This window comes from Acanthochromis polyacanthus, chromosome 22 (genome assembly GCF_021347895.1).
Source record: "Acanthochromis polyacanthus isolate Apoly-LR-REF ecotype Palm Island chromosome 22, KAUST_Apoly_ChrSc, whole genome shotgun sequence".
NCBI lineage: Eukaryota > Metazoa > Chordata > Actinopteri > Pomacentridae > Acanthochromis > Acanthochromis polyacanthus.
In genome coordinates, this window is record NC_067134.1 from 2,152,801 (window position 1) to 2,166,296 (window position 13,496).

General features: G+C 42.1%; 1 protein-coding gene across 1 annotated transcript in view; it reads right to left on the reverse strand.

Moving 5' to 3' along the window:
• Nucleotides 1-13,496, reverse strand: part of LOC127531948 (NACHT, LRR and PYD domains-containing protein 12-like) — a 211,280-nt gene that overhangs the window by 114,252 nt on the left and 83,532 nt on the right. Inside the window, exons 5-7 of the mRNA XM_051942540.1 lie at nucleotides 11,146-11,777; nucleotides 4,589-4,762; nucleotides 3,991-4,164 (exon numbers count right to left, since the gene is read on the reverse strand). Coding sequence (XP_051798500.1) covers nucleotides 3,991-4,164; nucleotides 4,589-4,762; nucleotides 11,146-11,777 — 980 coding nt within the window. The remainder of the gene's footprint in view (nucleotides 1-3,990; nucleotides 4,165-4,588; nucleotides 4,763-11,145; nucleotides 11,778-13,496) is intronic.

Below are 13,496 nucleotides of genomic sequence, written 5' to 3' on the forward strand. Positions count from 1 at the left end.
AAGTGCAGTTCGGTCTCCGCCTGACCCTGTGTGCAGTGGGGGCACAGTCTGTCCTCTCGGGGGGTCCAGGTCTGTCTGTGCCGGCCTCTCTCGATGGCCAGGTTGTGCTCGCTGAGCCTGTACCTGGTCAAGGATCTCCTGAGCTGTGGGTCGGTCACGGTGCTCAGGTATTCTGCCACCATGTATTTTCTGTTTAGGGCCGAATATGTTTCCAGTTTGCTCTGGTGTTTAATGGATTCTGTCCAGCGGTTCAGGTATTTCTCTTTCTGTTTCTTTATAATTTGGTTGGGTCTGATTGGCTGTCTGTTTGGTGGCTCTGCTTGTGTTTGTGGGCAGAGTCCTAGAAGCAGCTGGCTGAGGGGGCATATGTTTACAGCCCGTCTGTGGGTGAGGGCTTTGCAGTGGAGAGTGCTGGGCTCACTCTCCTGAAGGTGCTCATAGAATTTTAGAGCTCTCTTCTGGATTTTAATAATTAGAGGGTATTGTCCTAATTCTGCTCTGCATGCATTGTTTGGTGTTTTGCGCTGAACGTGAAGAATAGATTTGCAGAGTTCTGCATGCAGAGTCTCAATATGGTGTTTGTCCCATTTTGTATAATCTTGGTTGGCGATTGGTCCCCAGATTTCACAACCATAGAGAGAGATTGGTTCTATAACTGAATTCAGAATTTTGAGCCAGATTAGAATTGGGATGTCTAATTTAATGTTCTTTTTGATGGCATAGAAAGCTCTTCTCGCCTTGTCCCTCAGATCGTTCACAGCTTTGTTTAAATTTCCAGTGTAACTGATGTTTAGGCCAAGATATGTGTAGTTTTTAGTGTATTATTTTTGTTTTGGCCTGGTTTACTGTCAGGGCCCATGTCTGGGAGAACTTGTGCAGAAGATTGAGGTGTTGTTGTAACCCTTCTTTAGTTGGTGACAGCAGCACCAGGTCATCAGCAAACAGCAGGCATTTGACCTCTGTGTCTGCCAGTGTGATGCCCGGTGCTGCAGACTGCTCCAGAGCTTCTGCCAGTTCATTGATGTAAATGCTGAAGAGGGTTGGGCTCAGACTGCATCCCTGTCTGACCCCCCTTCTCTGAGGGAAGAAGCCTGTGTGTTTGTTGCCGATCTTAACGGCACACTTGTTGTGTGTGTACATTGACTTTATAATGTCATAAGTTTTCCCTCCTATTCCACTTTGTAGTAATTTGTACAGCAGACCCTGGTGCCAGATTGGATCGAATGCTTTTTTGAAGTCTACGAAGTAGGAGAATAGTTTGCCTTTCTTTTTACTTGTTTGTTTTTCTATCAGGGTGCTGAGGGTAAAAATGTGATCAGTTGTGCGGTAATTTGGTAAAAAGAGATTTGCTCAGGACATTATTTTGTGTGAGGAGGTGAAGGAACCGGTGGTTTATAACATGCAGAGGATTTTACCGAGGTTGCTGTTGACACAGATTCCACGGTAGTTGTTGGGGTCCAGTTTGTCTCCACTCTTGTGAAGTGGTGTTATTAGTCCTTTGTTCCAAACATCCGGGAAGATCCCGGCGTTGAGGACAGTGTTGAAAAGTTTCAGTATGGCTAGCTGGAATTTGTGGTCTGTGAATTTAATCATTTCGTTTAGGATGCCATCAGTGCCACATGCCTTCTTGGTTTCTAGAGAATTTATCTTGTCTTGTAGCTCTTTTAGTGTGATGGGGGAGTCTAATGGGTTTTGGCAATCCTTTATAGCTGATTCTAAACTGTGCAGTTTATTGATAATGTGTTTTTGGTCTTCATTTGTTTCTTCTTCTTCTTCTTGTTTTACGGCGGTTGGCATCCAGCTTCTTGGTGCATTACCGCCACCTTCTGTTCTGGAGTGTGGACCAGACAGTAGACTTACAGACTTTCCTTTACTCGACCTAGTTCAAACTATCATATCTACAAACACACACCCACACGCACACTACAAAGACCAAACAAAACACACACACACACACACAAAACTCTAACTTGTACTCTCCACACCCAAGCCAACTACAACCCCTTATTCCTATCATTATCCCTACCTAACCATCATATTCTATTATAAACCCCGGTCCCCTTTAAAAAATCCATTAGTGCCCTAACCTGTGCCCTCTCTTCCATACTAAGCAACTCTTTCAGTGTAAATTCCTGCACAGCTAACTCCTTTATCCTATCCATCAGCTCCCCTCTCTGCACCTCATATCTTCTACACCTCAGAACTACATGTTCCACCGACTCTTCCTCCTCCTGACAACCCTCACATAAACCTGTCTGGTGCTTCCCAATCAGTTTCAGTGTTTTATTTAGTGCACTATGTCCCAACCTTAACCCGGTCATCACACTCTCCTCCCTCCTGTGTCCACTACTCACCCTCCCACCTCTGACACTCTTTTGTACCTGATACAGGTGCCTCCCTTTCTTCTCTCCATCCCACCTTTCTTGCCACACTGAGTTGCTTTTTTTCCCAGATAATACTTTTGATTTCTTTCTTGCTGATCCTCAGCTGCATTTCTACTTCCTTTTTCAGTAAAGCTCTCTTGGCCAGATCATCAGCCCTCTCATTCCCCCTCACCCCTACATGTGCTGGTACCCACAGAAACTTTACCTAACCCCCTTGGTGAACAATTCTTGTTAGTGACTCAAGGGCTGAATATAGGATGTCCTGACGGCTGTTTGAATGAAAAGACCTGAGGCTTGCAAGCACTGATGATGAGTCTGAACACACTAATGCCTTTCCTAGACCAGTCTTCTCCACCCACTGTAGTGCAACCAAAACCGCCACCATTTCCACTGTGTATACTGAAAGATTATTAGACGTTCTTCTATTGATCCCAATTCTTCTTTCCGGTACTGTTACCCCGAATCCTGTCACCCCTGTCTCAGGTTGCTTTGCCCCATCTGTGTATATGCAAGTAAAATTGCTGTACTTTGTTAATATGTGACACTTAAATTCACCAACCAAATCAACCATGCCTTTTCCCCTCCTCTTAGCCTCTAATAGACCCCAATCAACCTCAGGCCACACGAGCATCCATGGGGCCACACCTGGATAGACTACCGTAGGACTCTTTTTTCCACTTCCGCCTCCGCTTGACCTTTCACACACGGTTACTAATGGTACCTTGTTGCATACAGAAACTCAACATAAATATTTGTTACTTATAAAGACTTTTTTCATAAACAAACTATGCATTTGACATTAAAATAAATACATAAACGAAATAAAAAAAACACAAATGAAGTGAGTGCTTCTTTTTCTTGTTTCAACCGGGTTACACTGATAAATGACTTCAACTGTTCATCAACTGTCACAACTTTTGCTGTCAATCGAGGTAACTTGGATTTGAACATTTCACTTTCTAAAACATCCCACGGCTTCATCTAAGAGTTTAACCAGCAGATGTTGGATATTAGTTTCTGTCTGTCAGGATGAAAAACAGCTTCAATTACAGCTGAAACTATCAGTCCACTGTTGGATGAGTCCATGAACAAAACAGCAGAAACATTTCCTTCATGGTTTCAGTCATTTATCCAGTAAAACATCAAACTGGTTCTACTTTGTTCACTGTCAACACTTTATGTTTTCTAACACATTAAACTCAATATTTGTGGTTTCAAAATGTTGCTGGAACAAAACCAGACATTTGAAGATGTCACCTTCAACTCTGACAAACTGGGATCAACATTTTTCAGTTTTTAACATTTGATGAACTAAACTACTGAAATAACTGACAGCTCCATCAATAATAAAAACAACTGTTAGTTGCTGTCAGTTTGAATTGAAGAGAAACATGAGGTCAGATATGAACTGAAGTTGTTCTGAAATGTGCAGCTCAACATTTCTCTGCCACAGTCAAAGGACTAAAGCAGTGAAGAAGAAAACAGACGTTACCATGAAGATCCTCAGTGTGGATCAGTAGAACATCAGCCTGATGGCTGCAGTTTAGTGTCACCACAACTTTACATCACATTCATCTCAGCACACAAAGAAAACATGATGTCTGACCTCAAAGTCTTCAGGATGCAGTCTGGACTCTCCAGAAAACCACACAGATGTTTCACTCCTGAATCCTGCAGGTTGTTGTAGCTCAGGTCCAGATGTTCCAGATGGGAGGGATTGGACTTCAGAGCTGAGACCAGAGAATCACAGCTGATCTCTGACAAACTGCAGTTCACCAATCTGAATAAAGAATAAAAGATGTAGATCAAATCATCGATGATCCATCAGATGTGTTCAGGTTCTGAATGTGCAGATCAACATTACTTTGTCCTGATCAATCAGCTTTTCTCTAAAACCAGCAGAGTGACTTTGTCCTTCTCTTATTGTGGATCATCATCATGTCAGCCTTCTACACACATCATCCACATGTCAGCACAACATTCATCCACCTATTCATATCCACACATCAGTAACATCTGCTGACCTCAGTCCACTCTCTCATTACAGGATCAACATCAAATCTCTTCATTCTTTCATTTTTTCCATCACCTTCTTCTTCTGTGGAAATCAGCTTCATAGATTTGTCTCATTCAAATCTTCCACTGAAAATTTATGAACCACAAACCAGGATTTGAACTGAATAAATTGAAAACAGTGAACTGACCTGAGAGCTTCCAGTTTACAGTTTGGACTCTGCAGTCCAGCAGAAAGATGCTTCACTCCTAAATCCTGGATTTCGTTTCCACTCAGGTCCAGTTCTATCAGATGGGAGGGGTTGGACTTCAAAGCTGAGGCCACGATTTCACAGTGACTCTCTGAGAGTCCACAGTTAGAAAGTCTGTAACGACACATAAATGACAGAACATATTAACATGAAAGCAAACATTTTGTATTTCCTTCATGCATTTGACAGCAGAACATTTGGACACATCAGTGGTTCAGCTGATCTTCTCTGTATTTGACATGAAACTGAATTCTGAATTCCTCCTCCCTTATTCTTCCTCTTCTACACTCCTTAGTTCTTTCTCTCTCTCTGTTCTCCTGCCCTCACTCTCTCCAGCAGCTTTCTGCAATCTTCAGTCAGCCTCATCAGCAGAACTCCGGGCAGCACACCTGTCCCTCATCCTCCACAATAGAAACTGGCTCCACACTCCACACCCTGCCAGATAGTCGCTTCAGCTGTTAGTGTTTTGGCTCACACACAGGTCTGCTGGAGCTCTCATGCTTTACCTGACCTGTGCTCTCTTGTGTTTGTAGTTTCTGCTGGCCGTGCTGCCCGGTCGTTCCTGTCTGTCCATGAATGCCTACTCTCTCTGACTTTTTTTCTTTTTTTTTACCATTTTACTTAGTTACTGGTGTGACTGAGTCAGGTTGTACTCAGCCTTGCTTGCAAGCCTTTTCAGCTCTGCCCACAAACTGAGATCAGGACTTTGTGATGGTCATTCCAGAACATTGAGTTTGTTCTCCATAAGTCACTTTGTAATTAATTTAACGGAATGCTTAGGGTCATTGTCCATCTGGAAGACCCCTTTGTTCCCAAGCTTTAACTTCCTGGCTGATGTCTTGAGATGTTGCTTCAATATTTCCACAGAATAATCTTCTCTCATGATGTCATCTATTTTGTGAAGTGCACCAGCAAAACACCCCAACAACATGATGCTGCCACTGATGTACTTCACAGCTGAGATGGTGTACGCAGGCTTCTCCCTTTTTCCTTCAAATGTAACGATGGTCATTATGGTCAAACAGTTCAATTTTATTTTCATCAGACCACAGGATAAGTCTCCAAAAATTAAGGTATATGTTCCTGTGTGCTTTTGCAAACTGTAATCTGTGTTTTTTATGTTCCTTTTGACTTCTTCCTCGTGGAGTAGCCTTTCAGCCCATGTGGGTACAGAACTCATTACACTCTGGATAATGACACTGTCTTACCAGCTTCATCCAGCATCTTCAGAGGGTCTTCAGCTTTTGTTCTGGAGTTGACACACACATTATGCACTCAAACACATTCATATGTGGGACACAGAACCCTTTAGAGTTTCCCATGATGACACACACGGAAGCATTTTGTTTGAAGTGTGCCTTAAAATACATCCACAGGTGGCCTCCAATTCATTAAAATGTTGTCTATGAACCCATCAAAAGCTTTCAAAGCCATGACATCATCATCTGGGCATTCCCAAATAGTTCAAAGACATAAGTAATCTTAGTGTACGTAAACATCTGACTTTGAAGAAAGTAATTAAAAATTTTCAAACAAAATCTCTCATTTTTCTGGCATTGAGTAAATAGAAATAATTTTGGTTATTCTAAGTGACCTGAAACAGGAAAAGTTTAGTCTGATTTAAAGTCAGAAAGTGAAAAAAAAAGTTAGGTGTTTTTTAATCAGTGTATGTAAACTTCTGGTTTCAACTGTACATAAAATGTAAATGTTGAATCTGCAGATGGAGGACAGAAGATGGAGTTATGTTCAGACCTCCATACTGTCCACAGTCTGTCAGTGTGATCTGATCCCACGTCTGACTTCACAAAGTTCTCAGGAGAACATCTGGATCAGAAGAACATTTTCTGTCTGTTTTTACTGAGACTTTAGTGCTTGTTGTTTTTTTTATAAACAGTTCCAGTAAAAAGATGATGTCGTCTCTGCTGTGGACCTGCTGCTGTCATCTTCACCTCCATCACTCAACATTTACAGTCTGCTGTCAAACGCTACACAAATCAAACTGATCACTGGACAACATCACACCTGAACATCATTAATATGAACATCAGGAAATATTCTGATGTGACGACAGACGACTGAGTCAACTTTTGTCCTCAACATAGGCGGAAATCCCGGGGGGGACACAGGGGACATGTCACCCCCTTTGATAAAGTTGTCCCCCCAAAAAATCATTGTAAGCACACAAAAACAGTTAAATAATAATATATTAATGTTCAATAAAAGCACAACACAAGCGCTGCAAATTATAAACGTAAAACTTTTATTTTTTAAATTGTTGATAGATTATGAACCCCCCTATTTCTCAAAGTGGTTTAGTCCACATGCCGTTTCCAACGGGCGGGGCTACCGGCAGCTCTGTGTGTGTCAGCGCGCAAGCCATCCTCTCGTCAACGATGAGAAACTACACTAATGTGTAAAAACCAGTAAGTCATTTATCAAGCTCACGGTTGTAACATGAAAGTGACATTTCTCCTGCTTTGTCCGAAATCAGCCTCTCTCTCTCTCTCTCTCTCTCTCTCTTTTGCTTTGAAATCAGCCAGCCGGTAAGCTAATAGCCTAGTTTCTGATCGCTAACAGGCTAAAATGAGTAGGCTGTGTAGAATAGCGACAGAGGGGACACAGGAGGACACAGAGAGACAGGGGAGGAAAAAGAATAAGAGAGAGGACACTGAGGACAGAGAGGAAAACAGATAAGGGAAAAGAGGGGAGGAAATACAGAGGCCAGGATTTTCATAAAAGTCTGTCAGGATATTAATGTCAGATAGAAGCCCAATTCCTACTTTAAGAACATTTTAGATTTGTTTCTAGAGAGATATCCAGATCTTGAAACGCATATTTTGATGCCAGATTTTTTTTAAAATTATTTATTGTAGGCTAGTAGTTATCAGCATGACTTAGGCCAAGATGTTCAGTTTGACAGATATCTAATTTCTTTTAAAGTCAAAGATTGTTTAAAAAAAAAAACTTGTCACAAAGCATTGTTCATCTTTTTTGGGGAAAATAAATCTTGGATAATTATGCATATTAGCTTTATTTTAGTTTAGTAGTGGGTGTATGCTAATGACAGTATCCCCTGTGTGTGTGTGTGTGTGTGTGTGTGTGTGTGTGTGTGTGTGTGTGTGTGTGTGTGTGTGTGTGTGTGTGTGTGTGTGTGTCCAATTGTCAGCCAACCAGGTCAGTTCAAATGGCAGAGAAAAGTCATGTCCCCCCCCTGGAATTACTCTCTGAAATTTTACTGTTTATTGTCCTCCCCAAAAATGAAATGGGATTTTCGCCCCTGGTCCTCAACGTTCTTTTTTGAGAGTATGAGAAACTTGTTCAGCAGAAACACAAAGAACAAACCAACATAGCTGAACTATTTCCATCATAAAGTCATCACAAACACATTATCAGGGTTTGTAGCATTAAAACACAACTCTTGAGCTTTGAGTGAATCAGATTTCTGGAAACAGTCTGACTTCTACCATTCTGCTCTGATAACCTGAGATTCTGTCTGTGAGAAACTGAATATGAGTAAAGACGTAAAATCTGGACTCTGGATCACGACTTCCCTCTTTAAAACGAACAGCTGAACAACTGTAAATGAACATTCTACCCAGATTGCTTTACCCACTGCAAATGATCCCTATTCTTTTATCAAACAGGGTTATTAAGGTGTTGGAAGGCTGGCTAAGTGCTTTTATCTGCAGCAAAAGGAAATCCAGACTCAAGATGACAAAACTTCAAATGGCTGCTTCTGATGTTCCTAATGTGAGACTATATCAGCTAGCAGCTCACCTACAGGCGAGCTGTCAGTTTGTTTTTAAAAGTGGGGGGGATGGAGACCACAGCACTTTGAGAAAATGTCGAAGAACGGCGGCAAAATGCCACAAGCTGGGCTCAAACTCACAACCACCACACCAAAGGCGGAGGTTCACCCTGTTGAGCTATCGGCACATGCAGGTAGAGAGGTCTGTGGGCCACTATAATACTAATTCTCCCGGGCCGAAATTTTGCTTCCACTTGGCACGGGCGCAAATTTAGCATCTGCACGTTTTTTTTTTAACCTCACGAAGGTTTGCTGCATGTCTGTGCAACTCTCGGTCGAGTGCGGATGATGCGTTCAGGAGCGTCGGAATTTTCTATACTGCTGAAAATAACTGGGTTTACAACGGCTTACATGTGAAAAATTTGAATGTGTTGGAGACAAAATGACCCCTGACAAAAAGTGGGGGGGACACATCTCCACCGTCCCCCCCTAAACTGACGCCTATGCCTACGGGTGATAGCTGACTGGCTTAAACACGATCCAGCCTCCGTTTGGCTTGATGTCAAATCCTCTCAGTCCAAATGTCCACTGTTTAACCTTTTATTTGTGAATAATTCTGATGTGATTAGGATGCTTAGATTAGGAAGAAACATATTACTATTTTCTATAAGGCACTTATTTCCAAACTACCTCCAACCGCCCAGCCCACCAAGGAAGCTTGGGAGAGAGACCTGGACATCTCTATAGACGGTGCAGCCTGATGGGATGTATGGGCACATGCTGTGGATATATCTGTTTGTAATCAGGCCAGATCTATTCAGTTTTGAATTGTACATCGTGTCCATATCAAACCTGTTCTAAAAAACAAACTAGACTCTAACTCCTCCTCATTGTGTTGGAAATGTAATACTGAGACTGGTGATTATGTGCACTGTTTCTGGTCGTGCTAAACTACAGCGGTATTGGCTAGATATTACAAATGAACTCTCCACTATTTTTGGTAAGTCACTACTGCTGGACTTTATGTGCCTCATACTCGGTCTCCCTGATGTTCATATTACCAACAGTAAGCATAAAAGACTCTTCAAATTACTGACTTTTGCTGCAAGGAAGAACATTCTGCTCTTTTGGAGCAAGGATGCCATCCCAACAAAGAAATCGTGGCACAATCTCCAAATGGACTGTATCCCTAATGAATATATTACCTGTATGTTGCACTCAACAGTGGACACTTTCCATAAAGTCTGGGAACCTTACTTAAAATATATTGGACCTACACTGTCTTCTCCCATACTGTCAGGATTTCCTAAACTGGCATAGCCTGCCGATGTAAATTCCTGTCTGATCTGGAACTTATTGTCTTGTCCCACCTGAGCTATTTTTGTTTTGTTTTTGTTCTCCACATTGTTTGTGTTTGTTTTCTTTCAAAAACAAATTGACATATTGTTTAAAAAAAATTAACAGCTGAGTTCAGATCAATAAAATTCTCCATGACTCAGTTTAACACACTTTGCAGCCACAGTCTCTGTATGATCAGTAGTTATGGATTCTCATTTTCACGTTAAAAAGCTTTAGATAGAAACTGTTGGACAAGTGACTGAATCACTTCACTGATCTCTGGATTATTTTCTATCTGAGAAACCAAATCACTGTTTCAGCATCAATATTATCTCATCATTGTCATGTGTGACCAAAGCAGCTGCTTCAGCTGAACTTAGATACTCAGTTTAAATTAGAGGAATTATCTGTTGAACTATCTAGCACTGCAAAACAATTTATCAATCTTTGAGATGAATAAAAACTTATACAAAAAGAATAAATTGACAGCAACTCAAAAAAAAAAAAACACAAATCCATTCAAGCTGTTCTCCCAGACTTTACTAAATAATTCAGATCATATTTTAAACTCTGAACAGGAGTGAATAAAATCTGATTTCAGAAGCTCCTCGTTTAATAATAACTTTAGTGTGTTCACTGAAAACTGTCTGAACCTCCAGCATGTGATAAAGTGATGCTGTGATAAAACCTGGACAAGAACATCTACAGTTCTTCATGTGTTTCAGTAGATCTGCATGTTTCCTCCATCAGCCAAAGGAAGAAACACAAAAGAAAACACTGTCAGATGATCAAATATTAGAATGAAACATTCATCCATCCATTCTCCATACACCGCTTTATCCTCACTAGGGTCGTGGGGGGTGCTGGAGCCTATCCCAGCTGATTCGGGCAAAGGCAGGGGACACCCTGAACAGGTCGCCAGTCTGTCACAGGGCTACATATACAGAAAAACAACCACATTCACATTCACACCTGCAGGCAATTTCGAGTAACCAATTAACCTTAGCTTATTTTTGGACTGTGGGAGGAAGCCGGAGTGCCCGGAGAAAACCCACGCATGCACAGGGAGAACATGCAAACTCCATGCAGAAAGATCCCAGGCCCACCCCGGGAATTGAACTGGGATCTTCTTGCTGCAAGGCGTAAGTGCTAACCACTATAGCACTGTGCAGCCCCAGAATGAAACATCAAACAGTTATTTAACAGCTTTAAACACAAGCAAATGAAAAATCTACATTTTCACAGCGTTTGAAACATCTGAAGAATATCTGAGACTAAACACAGCTGACATGTGATGGTTGAAATAAACAAGTGTAACACTGAGAATAATGAGAATGTTCTGTTGAGAACATCTGAAGAACTGAACTACTGATCTACACTGACTGATCATGTTCATCACATCTGGACTCACCCAGCCTTTCTGCAGTTCCTCACAGCTGGAATCAGTCTCCGTTTTCCCTCCTCTGATGTTCTGTACTTCTTCAGGTCCAACTCATCCAGAACCTCCTCTGACATCTGCAGCATGTAGGCCAGAGCTGAGCAGTGAATCGCAGAGAGAAATATCTCTGATCTGTTCTCTGACTTCAGGAACTCTTGGATCTCCTGATGTACTGAGAGATCATTCATCTCCATCAGACAGTGGAAGATGTTGATGCTTCTGTCTGGAGACATTTTATAACTGTTCATCTTCTTCAGGTTGCTGATAACTCTCTGGATCATTTCTGGATGGTTCTCTGTCCAACCCAGCAGACCTCCTAACAGTCTCTGGTTGGACTCCAGACAGAGGCCATGAAGGAAGCGAACAAACAGGTCCAGGTGACCATTTTTACTGCTGAGGGATTTCTCCATGACTCTGTTCAGGAACACATCCAGAGTGTCTCTGTTCTTGTCTTTCCAATCTTTTCCCAGGAAGTCCTCCAGAACCTTCTGGTTCCTGTTGGTGTAACAGTGGAACACGTAGACTGCAGCCAGAAACTCCTGAACACTCAGATGGACGAAGCAGAACACCTTGTCCTGGTACAGTCCACTCTCCTCTTTAAAGATCTGTGTGAACACTCCTGAGTACACTGAGGCTGCTTCCATATCGATGCCACACTCTGTCAGGTCGGACTCATAGAAGATCAGCTTTCCTTTCTGCAGCTGCTCAAAAGCCAGTTTTCCCAGAGACTCAATCATCCTCCTGCTGTCCAGATCTGTCTCAGCTCCTTTATCATACTTGACCTTCTTGACTTTGGTCTGAACCACCAGGTGGTGGATGAACATCTCAGTCAGGGTTCTGGGCAGATCTCCTCCCTCTCTGGATCTCAGCAGCTTCTCCAGAACTGTAGCAGTGATCCAGCAGAACACTGGGATGTGGCACATGATGTGGAGGATTCGTGATGTCTTCATGTGGGAGATGATGCTGCTGGCCTGCTCTTCATCTTTGAATCTCTTCCTGAAGTACTCCTCCTTCTGTGGGTCGGTGAACCCTCTGACCTCCGTCACCATGTCCACACAGTCAGCAGGGATCTGATTGGCTGCTGCAGGTCGTGTGGTTATCCAGAGGCTAGCAGAGGGAAGCAGCTTCCCCCTGATCAGGTTTGTCAGCAGCACATCCACTGAGGTGGACTCTGTAACATCAGTCAGGATCTCATTGTTGTCAAAGTCCAGAGGAAGGCGACACTCATCCAGACCGTCAAAGATGAACACAACCTGGAAGTCTTCAAAGCTGCAGATTCCTGCTGCTTTGGTTTCAATGAAACAGTGATGAACAAGTTCCACCAAGCTGAACTTTCTCTTTGTCAGTAAATTCAGCTCTCTGAAAGTCAATGGAAACATGAGCTGGATGTCCTGGTTGGTTTTGTCTTCAGCCCAGTCCAGAGTCAACTTCTGTGTTAACACTGTTTTCCCGATGCCAGCCACTCCCAGTGTCATCACCGTTCTGATTGGTTTGTCTTCTCCAGATGGGTCTTTAAAGATGTCTTCTGGTCTGATGGTTGTTTCTGCTCTGTTTGGTTTCCTGGATGCTGCTTCAATCTGTCTGACTTCATGTTCATCACTGACCTCTGCAGTCCCTCCCTTTGTGATGTACAGCTCTGTGTAGATCTCATTCAGAAGGGTTTTCTGTCCTGCTTTAGCGATGCCCTCAAACACACACTGGAACCTCTTCTTTAGGTTAGACTTGAGCTTATCGTGACACCTGGACAGAATCTCTGCATCAAAAACAAAAAAAATACACAAATGAGAAGATCCTGTTTAAAAATGTCTAAATGAAAACATATTCTGAGAGGTGTGTTATAGATTCACGTTATTGGACTGTCAGGTCATCACTGGGTGGGAGGTTTTATGGTAAAGTCATCCTTTGTGTCATGAAATCAGGAGGATGATGCAAACACAGACTGAATCCAAGCAGAGAGGAACAGTTTTAGTGGGGTTTGACAGATATTAAAATCAGAGTTTAATGACAGTTATGAATCCAGAGAGTAATTCTGGCAGAAAACTCTTAATGCTGTGAGTTATTATATGTATTTTCCCACTCAGTGACTCTCAATGCAGCTGCTTATTTTTAACTTATAGCTGTAAACTGGAGCAGTTAAACTTTAAACTTCATTCATTTAGACATGATACTCAATATTTCTGTTACACTTTCCCATAATAAAGGATTTCACTTTGGTTTATGGCCAAACCAAAGTGAAATTAATCTTACTGAATATTTTCTGAAATAAAAACCGATAGATTAATCAGTTTTGTAATCTTTATTCTATTAACTGCAGCACCAGCAGT